Consider the following 23,192-nt stretch of genomic DNA (forward strand, 5'->3'; position numbering starts at 1 on the left):
CTCTGTCCCTCCTCCCTCCTTTTTTTCTGCCCCTCAACTTCCTATGGTCTCGGTCTGTCACGATCAAAACGCCTTTCCCCCGCCTTGGCTGTCCTCCCTCGCGTGTCTCCTGTGAGGCGGGCAACGAAACCAGAATCGGGAGTGTGTCGCAACCCTTGAAAACCGCCACAAATCCGCGGCGAGCGAGTGGGCCGTTAACCTGCTGGCAACACAAGGTGACAAGTTCACACACACAAAAAGTTGACAAAGTAGTTGTGCTCTGTTGTGTGTGTCTCAATTTGCAAAGTGGGCTCGAGGGAATGTCTGGCCTGGCCTGGCCTGGCTTCTTGTCAGCGAGCCAGCCCAGAACGCAGGCCGGCGTGGAGAAATAATAATAACAACAAAGTACCGTAAGCTGCCGCGCAGTCCGGCGTTATCCCTCATTTCCCACAGCCCGGCCACGGCCAGCGTTGGGTCATGTGGAGGAGGAATCTTTTTCCTGCCGCGTACTGCACATTCTTCATCTCGGAACCTAATATTTTCTCGCGCTCGCATATTGGCTTTTAAGGACACCCGAGTGATGATTGACTGTTACAGTGCTTTGTTTCAGCCACGCGTGTGTGGCTGACGAGTTCGCTTGTGCCACTGCTGTAATAAAGGCAGGATGGAGAAAGCACTCAACAATTACCCCGTGCAGTCTCGAAATTTGGTCATTTCTAAAGAAGCATTTCGGAGTCCTTTTTTTCTTTTCTTTTTCCCTTGATTGAAGGATCATTTAGGTTTTAAAAGTTACTAAATCCGTCTCGTGAAATTGTGCAAATAAATATTACCCCAGCGACCCTCAAACGCATCCATTTACAAAGCTGACTGCACCAACTTCCTCACGGCACTCGACCTTTTTTTTTTTTTTTTTTTAGTGAACCAAGACACCAGTGATGCTTTAGGTCTTTGTTATTCTAGTTATAACAACAGGAAATTAGTCTGCTCCCTTTTTCGTGTTGTGTTTGGAGTCTTACTTAGATCTGCCCCAGGTGCAAATAGGCACAGGGCAACTTGATACACATCATAATTCATTCCAACTCTTGTTGGCACATCAGCGGTCTCTTCATCCGGACCGTTACCATTTCACATATGAGCCATGGGCTTCAAGAGATAATTTAGGATAAGATTGGAAATCCCTGTGAAAGAGTAACAAGTCGTTTAGGCAGATCAGATTGTGTGGATGCCCCTTAGCACAAGGCCTTCCACACCGTCATACCAGACACGAAACCCGTCGCTCTGATCTTTGACGAGGCGTTACCGTCCAGATTGTGCCCAGATGTTCAACAGCCGCGAGGTAAGAAAAAAAATAATTTTTACTTCCCGTACATCATCGTGGCCCTCCGCACACCGTGATAAGAAGGAGACGCACTATGAAAACTATACCGGCGTTGACGCTGGTGAGAGAGGGGAGTTTCGCACTCTCGGTCGGGCGCGCCTCCTGATCTCAAGAACCTCTTGAACATGACTTTGTGGGGCCTTTTTTCCTGCCATAAAATTAGGTCCGCACAAACAGAACCGGGAGGGTGGGTCGACTGATAGAATCACTGCTCATCTACATGCCCAGCGAGTTGAACCTAACGGTCAAGATGTCATAGAATCCACATGGGCGCTAGATCTCGCCGCCTTTGTAAGACTCTAGCCGGGATATGCACAGACAGACAAGGTCAGTCATTGAGAGAAAGTGATCCTTTTGTAATTAGTAGAGGTGACGACAAACGATGGCGCGCGAAGTGCAAGCTGGCCCTACCGTTGCTCTTGTTCACCAATCGTTCGGAGGGACAAGGGGCGCAATATTACAGCCTAGTGCTCTGTCAACTTCACAAAAACAAGAGATGCCGCAGCGTGGAAAAACATGAACTTTTTCTGTTCCATTTAACGTAATCGAAGTGAAGACGAAGCTTTCCCGAGTGTACTCCTGCAACTCCACACAAACCCGTCCTGTCGCTTCAGGATTTCCCCGTCCGACTCCCGTTCCCGAGACTCGAAATTAGTGACTGCCTCAACATGAAGAAACAGTATTAAAAAGAAAAGAAGACAAAGAAGGGGAGGGGGGGTGATTCCATGAAACTCCGCACAGTCTCCCCTTCTTCCGGTTCGTGCCATCCGTGCCAGGATGATATTTCGAACCTATATCATGATAGCGCAAACGCTGCCGCCTGTAATGATTGCCCAACCCCGTGTTCCAACGTTGGTTGGAAAGGTCCTCCTCGGGCTGCCTTGAAAAGAGGTGACCGTGTAGTGAAGGTCCCGCGGCAAATCAGTGCAGATTTGTACAGCGGCCCAGAGCAATATGCAGAGCAGATGCTACAAGCCCCAGCAGGCTTTCGTTTAATCAGAGAAAGCCAGACAGCAGGTCAGCAGTCTATGCGGTCGCCTGCAGTGCATCCTCTAGCGATGGCGCCTCTGCCTGGCCCTCCATCGTCGGGACGTCGGCGGGAGCCTCGGTGGGGACCTCGGTGGAAACCTCAACGGAGGCCTCGACGGTAAGCTCAACAGCAGGGTCCACAGGAGCCTCAGTGGCAGGAGGAGCCTCGAGGGTGGGGACCTCGAGAGCAGCATCCAGCTTCAGCTCCGTAGGGACTTCCTGGTGCACCTGCTCTCCAGCGTCGACGGGTTGGACCTCATCCAGTCGAATCTTCTTGGCACGACCGTTCTCGTGGGCTTCCAGGGACTCCTTGACGTCCTTGAGCTCGAGCTCCACCTCGTCCAGACGTCGCTTCAGATTGTTTTCGCGGCGGTGGCTCTCGTCTAGCTGAGAGCGGAGCTGGGCCTCGGAGGCAGCAAGGGCGTCGAGCTGGGCTCTCAGCTGCACCTCGTTCTCGTGGCTGCCGTCGACAAGACCGGCGGCGGCAGCTGCACCTGTACCAAAGGCTTCATAGTGCTGGAGACGGCGCTGAATTAAATCATTGATGACTTCCAGCTCATCAACACGCGTCTTCAGGCCCGAGTTGAGAGCAAGCAGCTCCTCCTGTGTCTGAGGCACGCCCTCTCCGTTCAGGGGCGAGGGAGCGCGACCGTTGCCTGGACCACCAAGACCGAAGCCAGCCAGAGGCTGCTGTAGGTGATGGTCGTCCATGCCGTGGTACAGCATGTGGCCGGCGTACATGTTGGGGGTCGTGGTTCGGGAGATGGGAGAATTGGTGTCGTCGATGTGACCGTTGCCAGGTTTCTGGGCGGTGCGTCGAACGCTGAGGGCGGCGGCGGCGGCATTCTGGGCCTGGATATCAGCGACATTGGCCTCATTTGCGATGGCCTGGATCTGACCGAAACAAGACAAGATTATTAGCCTCGATGGACTTTTTTTTCTTTTGTTTTCTTTTGTTTTATGATCTTCAGACCGGGCCAGCCAACTTGGCCGAGGGAATTGTTGCCTGCGGCGCGCGCGCACTCACCTTCTTTTTCATCTCCATGCCAGGGCGCATGGTCTTGACACGGTTGCGGCTCTTTATGACATCTGTCTTGAGGGAGATAGGACGAGGTCGGCCGTGCAGCTTGAGAAACAAGCCGCAGGCATTGCAGAGAACGGCACCCGACTCATCGCGGCGCCAGAGAGGAGTGGTGGAGGTTCCACAATTCTGACAGGTAGGCTGTTGCGGGTGTTGGTCGCTACTGTTAGCTGCCATGGAGGCCATTGTCGCCTTGTTTGTGTGTGTGCGCGTTTGTGAGAGGTGCAGCCTCCAGGCCGCACTCTTGCTGTCAAGATGAAGAGACTCGGGTAGATGGGATTGCGACGATGTATTTGATGGGAATGGGGGGTGGAATGGGAAAGATTAGATAGGGATGGTATCTCTGATAAGAGATTTTCTTGGGCTGGCTGGGTGGGCGCCCCGCTACCAATCACCTCGAGGCAATTTATGCAACAGGCCAATGAGTCCCGCTTATTAGTGCCCACCCCCGGCAGGGTAGGCGATAACAGAAGTCAATCCCGATCCCGTTCTTTGTTCCCTGGCTTCGAGATCTCGACAAGTCCTGATTGATGTTCCTCTTCCGTAGTGTTCTCTAAAGAAAAAGTACAGGGACTTGACTGCCGAGGCCTGTAGTGCCATATGGGTCTTTTCGACTGACAAGCACAGATCTAGAAGGTGACTGGCCACAGGGCGCCACCACCACCAGAACTTATTCTCTCAGGGCTGATTGATGCCACCATGCTGGGGGGGGGGGGGGTAGATGCTTGTGCTAAGGATGGATGGCCTGTGCCTGAGTCGCGTTGAGGGGGGGATGGGGAAGGGTAAGGGGGGTCTGTCATGGGTTCATGGGCAGAGAAAACAATGTTGACTTACCAAGTTGCCTCCTGGGCCAGCGCTAGTCGCAGCTGGAGCTGAAGCTGGTGTAGAGTACATGACTGCTGGTGTACTCATTGTGTTTGCTCTATCGATTGTAGAAGTATCAGCTGATTGATCACGCAAATAGCAAGATTGGGGTTTGTTTTCGCTGCTGTTGATTTTGCAGGGTATCAACAGAGATAGAAGATAAAGTCGACGCGGTGTATTTGTAGGTGTGCGATTGGAGATTCTGCAGTCTGCCCGCATTCACTGCCCGTATATTCACAATAGACAAGTGGAGCCTTTCCTCACACCAGCATTCACATGCACAGGTTGAGCCAACCTTACTGGAATCTGTCCACCTACCCTAACTGAGGAGAGCTTGTTGCTGAGCTTGCAGTGGCAGCCGCAGCCGCAGCCGCAGCTGCTATCGATGAAATGCCAGGCAGCTGGTCTTTTTGTGAGGCAGTTGTCGATGCTGAACTCGGTCGCGATGTCGGCTCGAGGGGTGGGGGAGGTGGCAGGGTGGCCGGCCCGTCTTCCATCTTGATGATCGGGAGGTGGAGGGGCGCGAGCTGGCACGGATGGTCTGGCGGCGGCGTCAAGGCCAAATAGGGCACTGGCGGTGGCAGCAGCGGAGAACGTGAAGAAGCCAGCTTGACGGTTTGGGGGAGGATGGGGAGGTAATGATCGCGTGGATGCCCGGCGAGGAGGGCAAGGAAGAGGTTGGAGGAGGGGAGAGGAAGAGAGACCCAAGTTGTATTCGAGAGGTGGTGTCTCTATCCGAACGGTGTCTGTTGGTGCTCGAGGCTGGTACGGGGCGGCCTGTAGCTGGTGGAGAAATTCTGTATGTCGTGCACCGTTCTAAGATGGGTAAAGAATTGATCGCAGCCTTCAGAAGGGCGGCAAAAAATAAAGAAAAGCAAGAAGAGAACAGTGGACAAAGAAAGTCTGTGGGATTCTGGGATGTTGAGCGAGGGGAAGAGAGGGAGAAAAGAGAGGAGAGTATATTAAAACACAAGAGGCCAAAAGAGTGACTCGAAGATTAACGCAGAAGCAACGAAGTAATCAAACAGCCGCTCAGGCAAGACCTTGTTTCTCTTTTCTTTTTTTTCTTCCCTGTACTCCGAAGCTTTGGATAAAAAACAGATAACGGTAGATGCACAAGAGGTCGAGAGAATGTAGTGATTAGAAAGGACACAGGAAAACCAAAAGACGGATGTAGCGGGACAGGAGACGAAGCGATCGATCTCGTTGGGCAAATTATGACGAGGCTGCCGAGAAAAGAAAGGGACCCCCAGTTCCTGCGTACCCCTGACTTTTGTCACGTAAGAGAAAAGAACAAGAAGAACAAAGATGACTGATTGAATACGGGGCCTGGTGAGCGAGGGGATTCTCACCCCGCCTCGCGTACCCCCTCTCCTCTTCCCAATCACGCCCTACGTCCGAATACGGGACCTTATGGGGAGAACTTGGCATATTGCGATAATCTACCGCCGAGGACCCTCCCGCGTGGATTATCTACAATCTGATAATTGCCGAAAGACGACCAGCCCTATGTGAGGGGACACATCTCTACTCTGGCTTATTGCTCATTCGATGCTTGGGCCTGGCTCATGGATGTACAGTGCAGTACAGTACAGCGTGGTCTCATCACCTCCCTGTTAGAGACCTCGTTACTCTGCTGGGTGCTATGGTACCTGCTCAAGTACCTAGCTCAGGGGGGGAAGGGGGTGTAAGCCACGGGGTGGGCTTGAGCATTATGGCGATTTGAAGGACGTCTGTGCATATGCGAGGCACTATTTAGTGTTACTTTAAAACTACCTGTACAAATGCTGACGGGGTATGAGTATTCCTCATTCCTTCTGTGCACAATACACTCACCTGCACACACACACACACACACACAAAGATGTTACAGCTATTTGATCTCACCTCTCCAGATTATCATCTCCATGGTGAACAACATGTCGCCATGACAGACTGCGCAACAGCAACAAATCATACATGGTAAATTCAGATACACTACTTCTTGTCGGGTGTGGCTTGCTCTCTGCTAATATCAGGACAGATTCGATGGATGCAGATCATCTGCGGATCGAGAAGCTTATTTCAACCACTAGATTATTTTTAGGACCCATGGAATCTCTTTGCCCCTGCCTGCATTACTATCATACTTATATATGGATTATTGGGGGGGAAGGGGGAAACTTCATCTACCTGAACAAGCACAGGACAGGTCAAGATGAACTGGAAGGGTATTCGTAAAAGAGAGCCTCGAGGAATAAAACAATTTTGAAGAGAGGATTTCCCTGTGCTAGTTACGTACCTCATTTTTGGGTATCTGGAAATCAGGAGAGAAATGAGACCATTAGAAGGAGAGAAACCACCGCTGTAGGCGGCAGCGACCCCGACTGGCTGTAATGGGGGCCAGGCGCTCTCTCTCCCTCCAGGGTCCTACCACTACAAGTACAGGGACGCTACCAGAGTACAGGGGGTCACTACAGGCAAGAGGCCGGGAGGGGCCTTACCTAAGCCGGTGTGGTCCAGGCCCTCCCGGCAGATACTGTTAACCGTCCTGCCTGCCGAGCCGGCCAAAATTTATTTTCCTGCGCAGCAAGAGCAGCTTTTCCTCTTGAGCCTTCACCCGCGCTTTCAGTTCACCTCTCGACACTCAGATCAATTAGCTGCATCTTTTGCTCCTAAAATATATCCTTTCTTCCCACAATGTCGACCAAACACGACAAAGACAAGCCGTGCGTACCATCTCTTTTTCTCTGACCTCCCCCGCTGCGCATAGCCCCCCTCTCAGTCTTGATTGCTAACTTCGATAACTCTGCACAGTTGGGACACGGACGACATCAACAAGTGGGAGATCCCAGTATTCAAGCGCGAGGACAATGCTGGCGGCACCTTTGCAGAGGAATCTACGTTCACAGTCCTCTTCCCCAAGTACCGCGAGGTCTACCTCAAAGAAGCAGTCAGTATACTCCCACCACCTGCACCCCTGCTGGACACAGAGAAGATTTCGCGACGGACCAAGAGACTGACACCGGGACAACACAATCTTTTGGCAGTGGCCACTCGTGACACGATCTCTCGAGAAGCAGGGCATCGCCTGCACGCTGGACTTGGTCGAAGGTATGATGACGGTCAAGACGACGCGGAAAACATTCGACCCAGCGGCGATCCTGAACGCCCGTGACCTCATAAAACTGCTGGCCCGCAGCGTGCCAGCACCCCAGGCGGTTAATATCCTCGAGGATGGAGTGGCTTGCGATATCATCAAGATCCGGAACCTGGTGGGGAACAAGGAGAAATTTGCGAAGCGGCGGCAGAGGATCCTGGGCCCGAACGGGTCGACGCTCAAGGCGCTGGAACTGCTGACGGAGACATACATCCTGGTGCACGGCAACACGGTCAGCGTCATGGGCCCTTACAAGTCGCTCAAGGAGGTCAGGAGGGTGGTGGAGGACTGCATGCACAACGTGCACCCCATCTACCTGATCAAGGAGCTGATGATCAAGAGGGAGCTGGCCAAGGACCCAGAGCTGGCGGGTGAGAGCTGGGACCGGTTCCTGCCGCACTTCAAGAAGAACCTGAGCAAGCGGCGGGTGCCGCACAACGTCACGGACAAGACCAAGAAGACGTACACGGCGTTCCCACCGGCGCCCGAGAAGAGCAAAGTGGACCTCCAGATCGAGAGCGGCGAGTACTTTTTGGGCAAGCAGGCCAAGGAGCGGGCGGCGAGAGAGGAACGGGAAGACAAGGCGAGGCAGAGGAAGGAGGAGAAGAAGCGGGAGCGGGAGCAGGAGTTTGTGCCGCCAGAAGAGCCAGGACATAAGACGAAGAAGAGGAAGAAGAACAAGGGGGAGGCCGCGAACTGAGAGAGAGAAAGAAGAAGAAAAGACAGAGAGGTGTGTGTATGTACTCTTTGTTCCTCCCTATATTTGGTCGATCTCGCATGAGCTCTTTCGATACCCGGTCAACATGTACAGGCCAAAAGTAATCGTCCTACCTGCGTTTCAATACTATATGTGTGAGATGTGTTTTTGAGAGAGAGAGAGAGAGAGAGAGAGAGAGAGAGAGCGAAGCTCGACTCTCGTATAACTTGTACAGGAGGGTATTGGTAATAGACAAAAAGCTGTGGAAGAGGCACCAGACCTCACAACTTAGAGGATGGTCCCGTCTCGGGCGCGATCTCGATGACCAGCTTGCCAAACTGCTTCCCATCCTTCATGTCGGCAAAAAGCCCGTCGATCTCGCCCAGGTTGGTCAGCCCTTTCACGACACGGCTCACGACAGGACGGATCTGCTTCTCCCGCACGAAGGCGATCATGTCCCTGAACTCGCGCCTCGAGCCCATGGTGCTCCCCCTCAGCTCGATATTCTTCATGACGGCGGACATGGACCAGTCCATCTTGGGCGACACGGTCAAGCCGTACTGCGAGATGATGCCGCCGGGCTTGAGCAGCCTCACCGTCTTGGCGACGATATCCCCACCAGCGCCGTCAATGACGGCGTCCAGGAACGGCCTGTCCTTGGGCAGCAGCTCCGCCAGCTGCTTGTCCCAGTCCTTGTCCCGGTACGAGACGCCTCCCCTGGCACCGCCCACGGAGACGGCCCTGGCGACCTTGGCCTTGTCCCCGCTGGTGACATACACGGCGCAGCCCAGGGCGACGGCGAACTGCACGGCCTGCAGCGCCACACCGCCGCCCACGCCCGTGACCAGGACGTTCTGGCCCGCCCGGGCGCCGGCCTTGGTGACCAGGGCGCGCCACGCCGTCAGCCCGACGAGCGGCAGGGCCGCTGCCTCGGCGGCCGAGAGGTGCGGCGGCGCGGGCTCGACGTCGGCCTCGGCGCACACAATGTACTCCTGCGCGGTGCCGGCGTCGCACAGCTGGGTCGAGCCGATGACGGCGTAGCGGCGCAGGTCCTCGGGCCCGTCTGGGTGGGCGTCCCAGCCGCGCAGGGGCAGGAGCACGACGGCGGCGCCGGGCGCGAGGTCGCTGCGTTTACAGTCGGGCCCTTGGGCGAGGATGGTGCCTTGGCCGTCGGCCAGCATGGGGTGGCCGAAGGCGATGCCTGGGTAGAGGTGCTGGCGGATGAAGAGGTCTCTGTGGTTGAGGGCGGCGGCGTTGAGGCGGATGAGGACCTCGCCTGGGCCTGGGGTGGGCTTGGGCACCTCTTTGAGCTGGAGGCTGGAAGTGTGCAAGACGGTAGGTGTGCGTGTGTATGTCAGCTCCTGAAGGTTGTGTTGTGGTGGTCATGTCCAATGTCGAGGAGCAGGAAGAAAAGAAGGAGGTAGCTCACGGATAGTACACCTTGCCAGGCTTCCCGTCGATCTTCTTGATCGTTAAGGCGACAGGCATCTTGGACGAGGTCTTGATTCCTAGCCGTATACCTTTTGAAGAGTGAGTTGTTGCAGATCTACCGAATGCAGTAGAGGGAGGAAAAGGGGGGTGAGGATGTTGTACTATTTTATTGATACGAAGATGTAGCCACGAGTATGCATGTATTCTTTGCATGAAGAAGACGTCTGTCTTGTTGCATAACCTCAAAGTAAAACATCAAATAGAATATCATGAATATCGATCAACACTGACTGCATAAACAGCCGTGCCCGCGGTTGAGGTTGTGTGGAGGAGCAAAGAGCCGAGGCAACACTTCGCATGCGGGATGTGGTGGAGACTACTCGGGACCGGGAGCGGCCTTCCCACCTGCAGCCGCCCGGAGCCGGGGTCGGTCATCGTTCTTTCTTTCCTTTTTCCCCATTGTTGGCTGCACGTCAGCATGTCTTCTCCTTGTCTTGAAGCCACATTCAAGAGGGCCAATTCCAAGTCATCATGTTGTTATATCCTGGCCAATTTTTCACGAAGGTTTTATTTGTGAGAACATTAAGATGTAATCATGTCTCTGAAGAGTCCACCTCACTCACACTCGCCCTGTCTCTCACACGCCCGTCACTCTGGAAACGCCAATCGCCGCCGCAAAGACACACGCCATCGTCACAAGGCTCGACATGGACATCAACGCCATCCCACTGATCCCATGTCCCGACGCGCACCCCCCAGCCATCCTCGACCCGACGGCCATCAGGAACCCCCCAGCAAACGCCTTCGCAGGGCTCATCACGCCCGCGGCCGCCGTCTCTGTGAGCACCCAGCCCGGCCCCAGACGAGCCAGCAGCCACGTTCCCGCCGCCATGGCCGCTGCGAAGAGCACCGCTGACGAGCCTGGCCGAGCCTGCCTCCGCCCGCGCGCCAGCCACACAATCCAGTCGCCCAGCTGCTCGTAGCACGTCGACACCCCCAAGAGCGAACCCCTCAGGAGCAGGGAGACGGCCTGCGCGGCCCCGATGACCAGACCCCCCGTGACAGGGTGCAGCGGTGATGATGCCGAGGGCATGCGCAGGGCTACCACGGCGACGATGGTTGCGAGGGCGGTCCCGTAGGCCACGAGGGCGGTGGTGTGCCGCGTGCCCAGGAACCCCGCCAGGCTCACCTCGGGTGGCGGTGTGGTGTTGGTGATGGTGGTCTGTTTCCTCCTGGCGGCGATCCAGGGCCGCAGCACAGCAGACCAGCAGATGCCGCCCACGGAGGCGCCGGCTATGATGGCGGGCGCGGATGGGATGCCCAGTGCGATCTGAGGGAACACCATGCCTGGGCAGGACGAAGAGAGGGACATTCCTGCGCCGAGGAGCAGGCCACCCAGTACGTTGCCGTCGATAGGGGACCCCGTGATGCCGGTTGGAGACCAGGACCGGGGCGGTGGGACTGGGTGGCCCAGCCGGCGAAGGAGTTCGATGGTGAGGCTAGAATTCAAGCACACAACTCTGTCAGGGCCTGGGTTAAGGTTGAAGAGAGGAAGCCGATGGGTGGTAGAAGGAGAAAGAGATTTGGGGTGTCTGCGTGTGTTGGGAGAAGGGAAAGGAGGTTGTGTGCAAGGGCAGGAGGACGATCATCATCAGAAGAGATGTCTCTCTTCTCCCTCTCCCTCTCCCTCCCTCTGTGTGTATGTGTGTGTGTTGTATGGGTGTCCACAACTTACGCACTACAGCCCGTGGCCGTCAAAAAGGTCTGGACCATGTTCCACTTCTGGAGCGTGAATTGTGAGGCTATCAGGTAGGGTTCGTACATGCCGGAGGCGGCGAGGCTAGCCCCAAAGGCCGAGCCTGTGATGATCGTGTCCATGCTTCCTCTCCTTTGTTTTCCTCTTCTGCTCTGTTCCTTCTTTTCTTTTATTTGACTTTTGGATAATTCCCCCCCCCCCCCGAGGACTTCTCTCTTTCTCTCTCTTTCTCTCCCTTAACTCATATCCCCAAAACAAAACCAAATAAAAGAACAAAGTATTTACAGGGGAAGTATGGATGCAAGAGAACGAAGACAGGACTCGCTCGGGAAACAAGTCGCTGCTGCAGGAAGGTGAAGAGTGGAGAGGGAAGAAACCCGGAAGGGGCCAAAGCAGCACACGGACGGCCAAACTTTCCTTTATAAAATACCGGGCTTCCCAGCTGGAAAGATTACAAATTCATCATGCCGAGAGATTGATTATCTATCATTCTCTTTTGGAGATATATAGAGAGAGAGGGGGTATGCCGGTCATTGAATAGACAAAGAAAAGAGGCGTGGGTCCTGCGGTGAACGATGGGGATGACGACCATCCCTTTCGACGGGGCCCATGCTAAAGCCTTTTTCAGCAGGGAAAGCCGGCGGCTGTCGTGTGGGGTGGGAAGAGGCAAGAGAGGGGGGCGCCTTGATGAACGCCGACGAGGACTTTGAGTTGAAAAAGTCAAAAGCGGGTTTGTTTTGTGGAGTCTTTGCTTGTATTTTGTTGATTACTTTTCTTGGTTCTTTGCCTTCTTTCTTCCCAGGAGAAAAGTGAAAATATATGTCTACACGTCTACGACCAAGATACTCTTTTCATATTATGGACGTCCAGTAGTAGTACACGTCGTTACCGTCCCACTGGGACCAAAAGTAATCATACTAAATATACTATCTAATGTGCCGTGTCTCAGATGCGAGGAGGGGTAGAGGAAACAAAGATCAGAGGAGGGGGAGGGGGGGGGGGGACAACAGACAACCAACAACAGATCTTTTTTTCTCTTCTCTCTTCTCTCTTTTGGACTCCACCAACAGAACCAAGCCGACTTGCAGTCACCCCATCCATGCTGGACCCAGCAATTCGGCGACCGTCCCCACTGCGCCAGCATTGATCTAAACAAGGACCAGGCCTAGAGAGGTGTTCCCATTCGGCGACCTGACCACGAATCTACTGTTTTGCAAGTAAGCAATTATATGCTGTATGACACCTTCTCCTCCCTCTGCCTTTGTCCCTCCTCCTCCTCCTTCTCCTCTTTCTCAACTACTGGCCAACCCCTACCCACTTCCCATGCACAGTACACCAGAAAAGGAAAAAAAGAAACAAAAGAGGGAAAACAGGCAGAAGAAGAAGAAACATCCCGTCCCCCACTTCCTCCCGCCCCTACCTCCTCCTCTTCACCGCCGTAACCTCAATCTCAATCCGCATAACCTCCTCCATCAGCCCGGCCACCATCATCGTCGCCGCCGGCCGCACATCCCCAAGCCACCGCCCCAAGACCCCCCACGTCTTGGGGAAATCCCCACGGTCCGGCAGGATGTACCGCACCCGCACGATATCGCTCACCTCTGCCCCGGCCTCCTCGAGCGCCGAGGCGATGTTGCGCATGCTCTGCTCTGTCTGCTCTGCCACGTCGGCCGAGATTGTTTGGGTCTTGTAGTCGTAGCTAAGTTTTGTTTTTGATCATGTTAATTGTTTTTCAGCCACCAGTTTTGGGGGGGGGGGTGGATGGTGCTGGGCTCTGGGAACTCGTTATCACCACTCACTGCTCGTGTGAGGGCTCTGGAGAGGGTGTATATATATATATATATATATATATGTGTGTGTGTGTGTGTATATGTGTGTGTATGTGGGTGATGAGAGAAAGCAGGAAAGGCAAAGGATTTACGCATGACTTACCCTGTGCATCCCGAGACAAAGATAAAGTCCCCATCAACAACTGCCCTGGAGTATCCTATCTGCTGCTCAAAGGAACTGCCCGAACTGATCAATCTTCGGGACGAGGTCTCGGAGGACGACATTTTGATGTAGGTTTCCTTGTCTGTTTTCTTTTCCTCTGTTCTTCTTCTTCCTTCCCCTTCAGGGGATTCCAAAAAGTTGTAGACTTGACGATGGTCAGAAAGAGAAAAAGAAGGATATGGTCATGCACATTTTTTTTTATAAAAAAATATGTGTATATATATATATATATATATATATAAAGATTGGCTTGGGACTGATTGATGACTCTTTTCATCTCTTTGGCAGTCGGTCAAGTCTTCCCTCCGCTTGCGGCATGCCCAGCCCATATCACCCCGGATACCGGCAATAACCACATAGTCCTATTGACTCATAGGCATAGAAAGAAGGGGCTAAAAGAGAAGACAGCCACATATAGATCGACAATGTTGACATACATCACCAGCATTTGAACTTGCTCTCATCTCTAAAAACTTTATTACCGTGCCTCAACTGGTGAGGCCCGTTGATCATATAGTACATGCAGTCCTTGCTAGAGCGCCGCCGCCTTTACCTTGAACCCTCCCACCTCATATACTGCCGTCTTCACAGAGAACTTGTGCTGTGTAGACCACGAGGCAGGCTTTTTCAGAAAATCTGTCCCTTCAGGAGAAGATAAAAGACGAAGAAAGGAAAGATAACAGCACACCCCCGCTCTCCCGCCTGAAACTCCTGCCCAAACCCAGGGAATGGTATACCGAGGATGTAATAAACTCCAGCCGCGCATCAACATCAGACTTTTTCTTACCTCCTCTACTCCCTCCCAGTTTTATAGCCAGCCGCTATTATCCTGGACCCCCTAACCCAGCATCGAATGTGTTCGGATGCCCTTGGGACCAAGTTCACTTGGAAAACAACAAGTTAGTCATCGGGGTATCTCACTCGTCTCTCTCTGCATATGTCTTTTGCCTGTACAGGAGTAGATGAGAGGGAGGGGGAACGCAACTTACTTGTAATCAACCCGGTTCAGACTCATCAACCTCTGAGCCTCCAAGCCTTGCGCATCAATGTTATGCACGCAGAACGCCAGCCTCGCAGCGACCAGCGACCCTAGGAACATGGCCTCCTCGAACCCGTGCTTGGTCCACTCGGCCAGGTATGTTGGCGTGGGCGCAATCTTGATTGACGTCGGCGTCTGGCTGTGGAAGTGGTGCGACGGCATCAGCTCGCCCGCTTGCGAGCCCGGTGCGCCGCCGGGTGTCATCATCCCTGGGTGTTGCTGGGCCTGCTGCAGCGATGCCGTGGTGGCGGCCTGGAGCAGCGGGTTAACGCCGGACGACGGGCCTGCTCCCACCGGCATCGTGTGCGGCGGGCCAGAGAAGCTGCCCGTGGGCGTCTGGCTCCCAGTGCCTGAGGGCGTCGCCATGTTGGACGGCAGCTCCGACGTGAACATGGTCGCACTGCTGGGCGAGATCAGGTACCGCGCCGTCAGCGTCTGCACGATGTTGTCCTTAAGACCGCGGATGCGGCTACCGTTGCCCACAAACACAAGGTTTTCCCAGCAGGAAGGCCGCATGTACATATCGCCGATGTTCTGAACAGCTTCGTAGATAGCTTCGGCGATGCGGTCAATTTCCTTGCGATCCGCAAACGTGAAGCGCTCCAGGCCGACTTCAATATCGCGACGGACGCGCCTAGCCAGTGGTTCTGACGAGGCTGCGGCCGCAGGCGTCGCTTCTGGAGGTGGCAGGAAATTGTCAAACTTAACAGCAGCATCCTGACTTGCTTCCTGCTCCTTTGGCTTCTCCTCCCCCGTGGCTGCTGCAGCGTCTGGCTTCGGCGCCTCGCTAGGAGCAGGCTGGGCAGAGTCGGCAGCGGCGGCAGCACCTGTCTCCTGTTGTTGCTGTTGCTGCTGCTGCTGCTGCTGCTGCCCTTCCTCCTTCGAGGCGCCATTCGCCTTGGGCGCTGGTGCAGATGGCTCCTCCTGGATGATCTCCTCGTAGTGGAATGTGTTCTTCAACCTCTTGGAATTTGGCAGTCGCGTGGGCTTGTTCGCGTCGGCAGCCTCCGGGCCCTTGCCCTTCTTTCCAGCCTTTGCCTTCTCCGCCTTCTCCTTCTCCTTCTTCGCCAGGAACTCCTTGGTCTGGCCGCTCGTGACAATATTTGCAATGTCAAGAACACCATCATTGTCACCGTTCTTATCGTCGGGATCTTCGCCGTCCATCGTCATGGGCGCATCGCCGACCGTGGTCCCCGAAGCAGCAGCCGCAGGTGCAGGCGCAGGCGCTGCAGGCGCAGACCCCGACGGTGGTGCGCCCACCTGCGGTGCGGATGCGGTTGGCAGCTCCATCAGCTCGGGCTGGTCCGCCGCATACGGCAGCACCTCACAGATCTGGCTCCTTTTTAGCTGCTCGGCCATCTCGTGCGTGAATTCCTTCTCATTCTCCCTCAGCAGCTCTAGCAGCCTCCTCGTGAACACCTCCCCGCCCGAGATCGCCCCCTCGTTCGCGATGTCGAGCACATCCCTGTGGCTGACCACCCGGTTCTCGTGGAGACACGTGACGTCAACCTTCTCGTACCCGATGTCGACCACCGTCATATTGGGCCACCGCAGGCCGTACTGCGTCGCCACACCGGAGTGGATGAGGCAGAGCGCGGGGGTACGCGTCTTTTCGAAGATGTACCTTGCGATCGTCTCGCAATGGGGGCGGGTCCATTGAGGCGATGCCATGAGGACGATGGGGGTGTTGTGGTAGGTGGTGGTGAGCATGCTGTGGACGTGGTCGAGGAAGGCCAGGAAGGCATCCATGTGGACTATGCAGCCGCCTTTTTGGGGGGAAGAGACGGATGTTAGCTTGGGCGGGTTCCATACGCAGGACTTGAAGTATCACCAGATGTAGCAAAGAGAAAAAAAAAAGAACATACCTCGTATAGGGTAGGTCGCGCCTTCAGCAGAATCAGGGTCCTCAACAGTCTCCTCCTCTTCCTCCTCCTCTTCCCCGCCCCCTTCCTCCTTCTTGGCCTCGCCATTCACAACAGCAGCCAGCCCATCAGTCCCATCTTCGCCGCCCGCAATTGCCGTCATTGCCATCGCCTTCTTCTTCCTCTTGTATGTATGGTACGGCCTCCACTCCCCCGTCTCCTCGTCCTTGAACATACGCGTCGGGAATCGCTGCGACGGCGGCGTGAGCTCGCTGCAGCCCAGCTGGGCCATGGTGGTGGAGGACCCAGGACAGATCACGAGGACCTGCTCCTCCCTCCATTTCGTCGAGGACGACATCGTGAGATTGGGGGCCTGTCAGTCGCGGTGGAGCGTCGTGGGTTGTCTGTCAGGATTGGTGGGGAAAGGGCGTTCCAGATGCTTCTTGTATTCAATACCGCGACGCGATCCGGCTAGGGAATTTTGGAGGCAGGATGCAGAGCTCAAGCTCAAGCTTACGTAACCCTGCCCCTAACCCGGACCCTGGACTTGAAAGTACTCCATCTTCGTATTATGGCCTGGCCTCGAGGTCCTCCTCACACGTGCATGGAGTGAAATAATATTACAGTTTTCATTTTTGTTGGTTCATAGTATATTTGTTGGGTCCAGAGTCGTTTTTGAAGGTGGACAAATCTTTGGGTATAATAGCCGGCTACCAAAAATAAAAAAGGGAGTAATGCCCTGTATCAATGCAAAAGACATAAAAACATTACACATAACCGCTGCCCTTTACCATATGTTCCATCACTGGAGGAGCCCATGACAAGGGTTTCTTCTTTTTGAAGGGGGTGGACTCCGTGGTCGATGTGGTCGACCACCCCATTAAACGCCAACGCCAGCCAGCATTAGACACCGGTGCCGATGACCGTTGATTGCAGCCATCCCAAAACTTTCCTTGAACCAAAGATCCGGCGCCAAGTTCATGTCAAATATACACAGACCCTCATTCATCAATTAGATTCCACGATAAGGCTTTCCCTGGCCTCTTCGCGAGACAGTTTCTCGGTGATTGTGTCTTCCTCGGCCGCAGTAACCTCGTCCTCGGGCTTTGGTGTCTGTGGCTCTCGCTCATCTCCCGAGGATGTCTGCCCCGAAGTCTGCATCGTAGACGGCGTCTTCGGGATGTCATCCATGCTCAGGCGGTTGTCAATGACCCTATCCAAGATGGAGGCGTCTTGCTGGCCATCTTCGGAGAGAGGCTTCTCTGAATCTGGTGTCTCCGCCTCCTCGTGTCCCAGCGGGCTTGCTGGTGTTACGTGGGCGGCAACTCCTGTCCTGGCCGAGCTGACGACTCCGTCCAGACTCGTTACTTCTGCGCTCGAGCCTGATCGCGTAGACTGGAACGACTGGAACGAGTCTCTCAGAGGGCTCTTAGCCGGAATATCACCGAACTCACTCCTGCTGGACCGGGCTGGGCTCCTCGGAGGTACTGGAGGCGCAATGCGTTTTGGGATGTTGACAAGCGCCCCCTTGGCGTGAGTGATCTGTGTGACCTTGGACGGCATGATGGTGGTACGAGCTGGCTGGATCGCCTTAGCCTCATAAACCTCATAGACAATCGGCTCATCCTCTTCTTCTTCTTCGTCGGCGTCGACAATTTCGTCCTCGCCCTCATCCATTGTGTCGAGGCCGATGTCACCTTCGGAATCGTCGTCCTCGTCGTCCGCATCCTCATCCCGCTCATCAAGGGGGCTGCCGATGAAATCTTTGCTGCCAGCCTCGGCGGGAACGTCGTCCTCGATTGTTTCTGGAACCTCCTCGAGAGTCTCGATTCGATCGATCTGGACAGTCTGTGCTCCATGGTCGGCGTTGGTTGGCGCAGCAGTAATGTGCTCCTCCTGGCTCCAGCGCTTGATGGCACTGTCGTCTACCTTGGTATAATCGACCTCCTCAGGCTCGAACACCACCGGCAGCTTCTCGACAGAGGCCCGATCGCGACCGTCGTCAGAGGTTGGCGTCGTCCCGCGGGTGTCGACTGTGGTCTGGGTAAAAGCATCCGTCATGCGGCTGAAGGTCGTTCTGTTGGACCTGCTGGACATGTAACTAGCTCTGTTGCTGTTGCTCTGGGTAACAAATGTATCTGAGCTCTGCCGCTTATTGAACTGGCCGAATAACGGGCTCGTCGGACTCGGTGTGTACTCGAAGTTACTGCTGGAAGGCCTCAGTCTGGAGCCAGCCTCCCTAATCTCAAGTCCTGCCATCTCAAGCGCCTTGACACCGAACGGATCCGGATCCTCGACATCTGGCACGCCAAACAAAGGCAGTCCAGGCGACAGAGGCGATGCTGCCGCCGTCGGGTTCTCTATGAGGGCGTCGCCTGGAGCTGGTTGTAACGCTAGCTTCTCGAGCATCGGGGCGTCGAAATCTACCCTGCCCTCCGCCGACTTGATCACTTCGTATAGTGTCTTCAACTCGACAGAATCATTGTGCGGTACATGTCCGGCAAGGATATCGAGGACGGAGGCGGCCCGGCCGTAAAATCGATGGTTTTCAGAGACGCGCTCGGTGACCAACGAGCCGTCGATGTTAACAGCGCGATGCTCGCCCTTGGCCTTGACGTACGTCAGAACCATCTGCCCTGCATCCCGGCCCTGCGCGTCGTTCTCCAGGTGGCTGGCTGCCATGACGGGCCCAACGGCCAGCTCGACATCAGCGCCGAGGGTGGTGCTCGACCGGGTGAACGTCTCCAGGTCCGACATGGTGTTGATAACCAGGACGCAGTCGTAGACATCGACGCCGATGACGAAGCCGAGTGCAGCTGTGTGCAGGAGAAGACCTGAGGGCGGACTCCATCTCCCGTCCGACTTCCTGGCAATCAGAATACCACTGCCACCACTCCCGCTCTTCCACAGGCCGGATCTCATACAAGAGAAAATCGCAATACCGACAGCGTTCTGGACTATCCTGGGAGGTATCTTCTTCTTGATCTGTACTGACGATGATATGGAAGACCGGGGCGAGCCAGGGAAGTCGTCATGATGTGCTATATAACCTTCGGCTGTTCGGGTTCGGTCAGCTGGTGGACGGTCTCAGGGAATGGGGTCTCCGCCTAGAGCCACTGACAAGACGGGAGAGGGCTTGCTGAAGAAGGTGTACGTACTGCAAAATGAGTGTAAAATACGGGCGGCCTTCTCGGTCTCTCGATCCAGAGACGCCGGCCAATAATCCTCTCGAACATGTTGACGGGCAACGGGGTCGGCGCCCTTGGCGGGGACGGGGATGGTGGGTCCTGAACCTCTCCGGGGCTTGTCCCGCGATGACCAAAAGGCAGAAATGCGCTGCATGGTTGCGGAGCGTCTCCGTGTGCAAACTTGGCTGCTCAGGCCATGTGAGGAGAACTAGGAGTTGGGGTGGGGGGGAAACATGAAAGGGTGGAGTGATCGTGGTGGGAGGAGAAGGAAGACAAGAAAAAGAAAAAGAATAAGGGTAAGGCGTGTGATTTGTCCTGGTTTCTGTTCTCTTTCCTCTCTCTCACTCCTGTTTCGCTAGGACCCCAAGTTGTAGAAGGCGAGGCGAGGCAAGGCAGTGCAGGAGCAATGCAGGTTACACCGGAAGGAGTTGCACACTTGCAGCTGCAGGTCGTACAGTTTGAGATGCGGTCTCTCTCTCTCTCTCTCTCGGCTGGCCGAGGATTAAGAGGAACACAGCAGTTTTCCCCCGCAACGCCACTGGGTCTGTGTGTATGGGTGGCCTAGTCTCTGGTGCCTGGGTTCGTCGCTTTTTTCTCTCTCTGGGGCTGGGAATTGGACGTTTATCTTTAGTGTCGTCTGAATCAAGTCGTCCGCCGAGGCCAAGCGCGGGGGTGTCAGGCCCAAGGCGTAAAGAATGTTGCGTTGGTACGGAAATTAGACCAGGGGCGCCGCCCTTGTTTTGTATGTAGTATAGCTGCAGGTTGATGCCCGTTAACCACCTTTTTGGGGGGTGAGCGGTGGTTGGCGGGGCCGGGGGCGGGAGGATGAGTAGCAGAGGATAAGGATGAGTCGTCGAGGATTCGGGTCGTACGAAACACCAAGACGCGAGAGGGAGATTGCGAGGTGGTCAAGGTGGGTTGGTTGGGAGCAAGCGAGTGAGTTGAGTGAATGAAAAAGAGAGGGTGTGAGCGAGTGTGAGAGCCGGAACAGATCAGGGAGTATTTCTTGGAAACCAGCGTGAAAATCTTTCGAGGCAGTGAAAAGCTTCTCTCTCTTCGCTCTTTCCTGGTTGTCGGGAGCGGTTCGGGTTCGGCTGGTGCTTGCGTTGCGTTGGGTCTAGATGATGACTAGCCGTGGAGACCAGGACCCTTGGCCTTGTGTGGTTTGTGATCGAGCCCCAGGGGAAGCGAGGATAGAGGATAAAAGATAAAGGAGAAATGGTGGAATAAAAACTTGAAATTAGGAGTGTGGTTATCGGCTGGTCCGGAAACTATTTAGTAGGATGGTTTGATTCGTGTCAGGCTGTTGTTGGCATGATCTTCATGATGATATTACATCGCAGGCTGGACTAAAGAAGAAAAAAGATGTACTGGCAGCCGGACAGCCCAGGTGTTCCTGTCGGCTGACGTCGATCAAGTCTTTGTGGAGAGGAAGGGGGGACGAGAGAGTACAGTAGTGTGTGTCTCCCCCTGCTTGCTGGTGCTGGTGCTGGTGCATGTGCTGGTGGGCAGGTGCTATGCTTGTACTGTACGGTAGGTGGTGTGGTAGTTGGCAGCACAGCGTCTGCGGTAGGCGCTAGCTGACTAGGACCCGCAGCCGCCGCCGCTTGTTGGTGTGAGGGAAGGATCAGTGGGCGTTCCTGACAGGGAGGCAACGCGCAGGATGCATCGGGTACCCGAGCGAAAGAGGGTGTCGTTGTGTCGTCTGCCTGCCCCCGCTTTCGTATCGATTGTTGCCCTCCTTCAGCTCTGCCTGGGGCTGTGAGAGAGAGAGAGAGAGAGAGAATGTGGTGAACCAGTGTGCACCTGCGTATATCGAGATGACGACCAGTTATAGAGGGCCTGTGGGGGAAATTGAGGGGGCCAAACACACGAAAGAGACACTAGCAGAAGAGAGGGAAGTAATGAGAGGGAGATGGTGAAGAAGAAAACAAAAAGGGAAAAAAGCAAGTTAGTATAGTGAGGAGGGAGATGATGAACAGGGTAAGGAAGAGGAGGAGGAGACGAGAAACAGGACCCGACCCGGATATGACGGACGATACGGGGAACAGTAACGACCAGTCCAAGTCTTGGAAGGAGGAAAAACAAGGAAGAGAAGAAGGGAAAGACTGTGGGGAAGAAAAGAAGAAACACTAACAATGTGTTTAAAAGAATTCATTCCCTATTCCAGACACGGGTTCCTCGGAACCTCTCAAAACTCGTTGCTATGTAGAACCCTCGCGTTCTGCATTCCTCGCGTGTGCTCCCCCCAAAACCCATTTACACCTGTAAAAAGTAAAATCATGGGTAGGAGCTGGGGTCCCTCAACTCAGCCTCTCTCTCTCGTCCTCGTCTGCCGACACCCATTCATCTCATATGAGAAGTGGACCCCCCTTTCATGCCTGCATGCACGTCACCTATCCTTGCATTCGCCCCGTTTCCTCTCTCTCCCACTCTCTCTATAGCTCTCTTTTCCCCTCCTGTGCCCCTTCTTTTCTGCCTTGTTGCTACTACCGGTACTGTACAGTATGATGGGGTACTGCCACTCATCATGTACTGTACTGAAATCATGGTATCATGGCAGTGCAAGTGTACCAAGCTATGTCATGTACTCCATACTGCACTTCATGATCTCCGACGATTCACGATCCCGTTCCCGCTGTAGCGACGATCTCTGCCGGTCTCAGCTCCATACCTGAACCAAACATTTCCTGATGCCGGGGTCAAGAACAAAAGGGAAAAAAAAGGGAGGAAAGGAACCGAACCAAACCCTATTTTCTTCGCCTACCACAAGGAGTATATAGGCTGTTCCCGGTGCACAAGCATCAGCAATTACCGTCAGGCTCCAGAAGCAAAGTTTCTCTTCGCTAGGGTCTACAACCGAGAAAAGCTGACACACACAAATTCACACATGTACCTTCGATGCTGTACAGTACATATATAACACGCACGCATACGAGTCGAAAGTACCTTGTGCACATTAAAGGACCGTGCGGGGCCATGTGCACATGTTCTACCCAAATCTCGGATCCCGCGCTCTGTGCCACCCTTTGGCTTATGGTAGGAGACAATACAGCCCCCTCCGCCCCTCTCCAAGCCGTTCAGACCGTTCCATTTGGTGATACCCTACAGTGGTATCACGTACTCTATAAATGTTTTACTATGGTAGTCAGTGCATTGGGTGTGGTGTCGAGTGGCTGGCACGGCTGGCTAGGTGGAAATTGAGTTGCAGTCAGAGAGGAAGAGAGAAAAAAGAGATAGGGTTCAAGATAACCTCGGGTAGCCCATCACTTAGCATGGCGAGGCTCTCTAGAGATCATTCAGTATGCCGTCCAGTCAATTAATGTATCTCAAACCGGCAGAACGCCTCAGGCACAATCTAATGACCCGTCACCATGGGCGCCCTCACGAGCTAGCCCCCAACCCCCGCCTTGTCGTCGTCCCATCCATTCAATTGCCCGTCGACACCAGCTGAGGAAGAGGCTTGTCCCGACGAAGAAGCTCTCGGGTTTTCCCCCAAGCTTCAGGGATCCGGCGTGAAAACAAGAAAGGTACATGTGTTTCACGTTTTGTCTCCTCAACGCGGATATCAAACTGTTCTCTTCTTCCTTTCCTGTCGACAGCCGCATAAGTCCTCGGACATTTCTGACGCCCTCACAGGAAAGTTTGAAATTGACCACTCCCTACAATGTAAGTATGTTCCACAATACTTTTTATGGCACACTGGCATGATTCGACTTTATTCATTCGTTTCTTGGCCTTTTTTTCTTTTTCTTTC

The 23,192-nt window shown here is 54.5% G+C and overlaps 7 protein-coding genes across 7 annotated transcripts; 1 reads left to right on the top strand and 6 right to left on the bottom strand.

Moving 5' to 3' along the window:
• Nucleotides 1-2,632: 2,632 nt before the first annotated feature.
• Nucleotides 2,633-3,605, bottom strand: M406DRAFT_231078 (uncharacterized protein; the record flags this gene model as incomplete). The annotated part of the gene is made up of 2 exons (XM_040915858.1): nucleotides 2,633-3,280; nucleotides 3,414-3,605. Coding segments are annotated over 2 exons (840 nt in total), but the record flags the coding sequence as incomplete, so codon positions are not given.
• A 3,523-nt stretch (nucleotides 3,606-7,128) lies between these two features.
• M406DRAFT_232107 (eukaryotic type KH-domain (KH-domain type I)) lies at nucleotides 7,129-8,149 on the top strand (the record flags this gene model as incomplete). The annotated part of the gene is made up of 2 exons (XM_040915894.1): nucleotides 7,129-7,263; nucleotides 7,361-8,149. Coding segments are annotated over 2 exons (924 nt in total), but the record flags the coding sequence as incomplete, so codon positions are not given.
• Nucleotides 8,150-8,448: 299 nt separating this feature from the next.
• M406DRAFT_338168 (NAD(P)-binding protein) lies at nucleotides 8,449-9,655 on the bottom strand (the record flags this gene model as incomplete). The annotated part of the gene is made up of 2 exons (XM_040921318.1): nucleotides 8,449-9,484; nucleotides 9,597-9,655. The coding sequence occupies 2 exons, from the start codon at nucleotides 9,653-9,655 to the stop codon at nucleotides 8,449-8,451; spliced, it is 1,095 nt and encodes a 364-aa protein (XP_040778349.1).
• Nucleotides 9,656-10,235: 580 nt separating this feature from the next.
• On the bottom strand, nucleotides 10,236-11,476 carry M406DRAFT_61302 (uncharacterized protein; the record flags this gene model as incomplete). Its single annotated transcript, XM_040924731.1, has 2 exons — nucleotides 10,236-11,097; nucleotides 11,334-11,476. 2 exons carry the CDS (start codon nucleotides 11,474-11,476, stop codon nucleotides 10,236-10,238), a joined length of 1,005 nt encoding a protein of 334 aa, XP_040778350.1.
• A 1,294-nt stretch (nucleotides 11,477-12,770) lies between these two features.
• On the bottom strand, nucleotides 12,771-13,408 carry M406DRAFT_338170 (YjgF-like protein; the record flags this gene model as incomplete). The annotated part of the gene is made up of 2 exons (XM_040921319.1): nucleotides 12,771-13,053; nucleotides 13,287-13,408. The coding sequence occupies 2 exons, from the start codon at nucleotides 13,406-13,408 to the stop codon at nucleotides 12,771-12,773; spliced, it is 405 nt and encodes a 134-aa protein (XP_040778351.1).
• A 776-nt stretch (nucleotides 13,409-14,184) lies between these two features.
• Nucleotides 14,185-16,605, bottom strand: M406DRAFT_252033 (uncharacterized protein; the record flags this gene model as incomplete). Its single annotated transcript, XM_040916808.1, has 4 exons — nucleotides 14,185-14,230; nucleotides 14,336-16,151; nucleotides 16,251-16,302; nucleotides 16,363-16,605. The coding sequence occupies 4 exons, from the start codon at nucleotides 16,603-16,605 to the stop codon at nucleotides 14,185-14,187; spliced, it is 2,157 nt and encodes a 718-aa protein (XP_040778352.1).
• A 1,649-nt stretch (nucleotides 16,606-18,254) lies between these two features.
• On the bottom strand, nucleotides 18,255-19,776 carry M406DRAFT_274895 (uncharacterized protein; the record flags this gene model as incomplete). The annotated part of the gene is made up of 2 exons (XM_040918238.1): nucleotides 19,406-19,776; nucleotides 18,255-19,303 (listed from the first exon to the last, which is right to left on the bottom strand). Coding segments are annotated over exons 1-2 (1,233 nt in total), but the record flags the coding sequence as incomplete, so codon positions are not given.
• Nucleotides 19,777-23,192: the final 3,416 nt, after the last annotated feature.

The sequence above is a fragment of the Cryphonectria parasitica genome (genome assembly GCF_011745365.1).
Source record: "Cryphonectria parasitica EP155 unplaced genomic scaffold M406scaffold_3, whole genome shotgun sequence".
Classification (NCBI taxonomy): domain Eukaryota; kingdom Fungi; phylum Ascomycota; class Sordariomycetes; order Diaporthales; family Cryphonectriaceae; genus Cryphonectria; species Cryphonectria parasitica.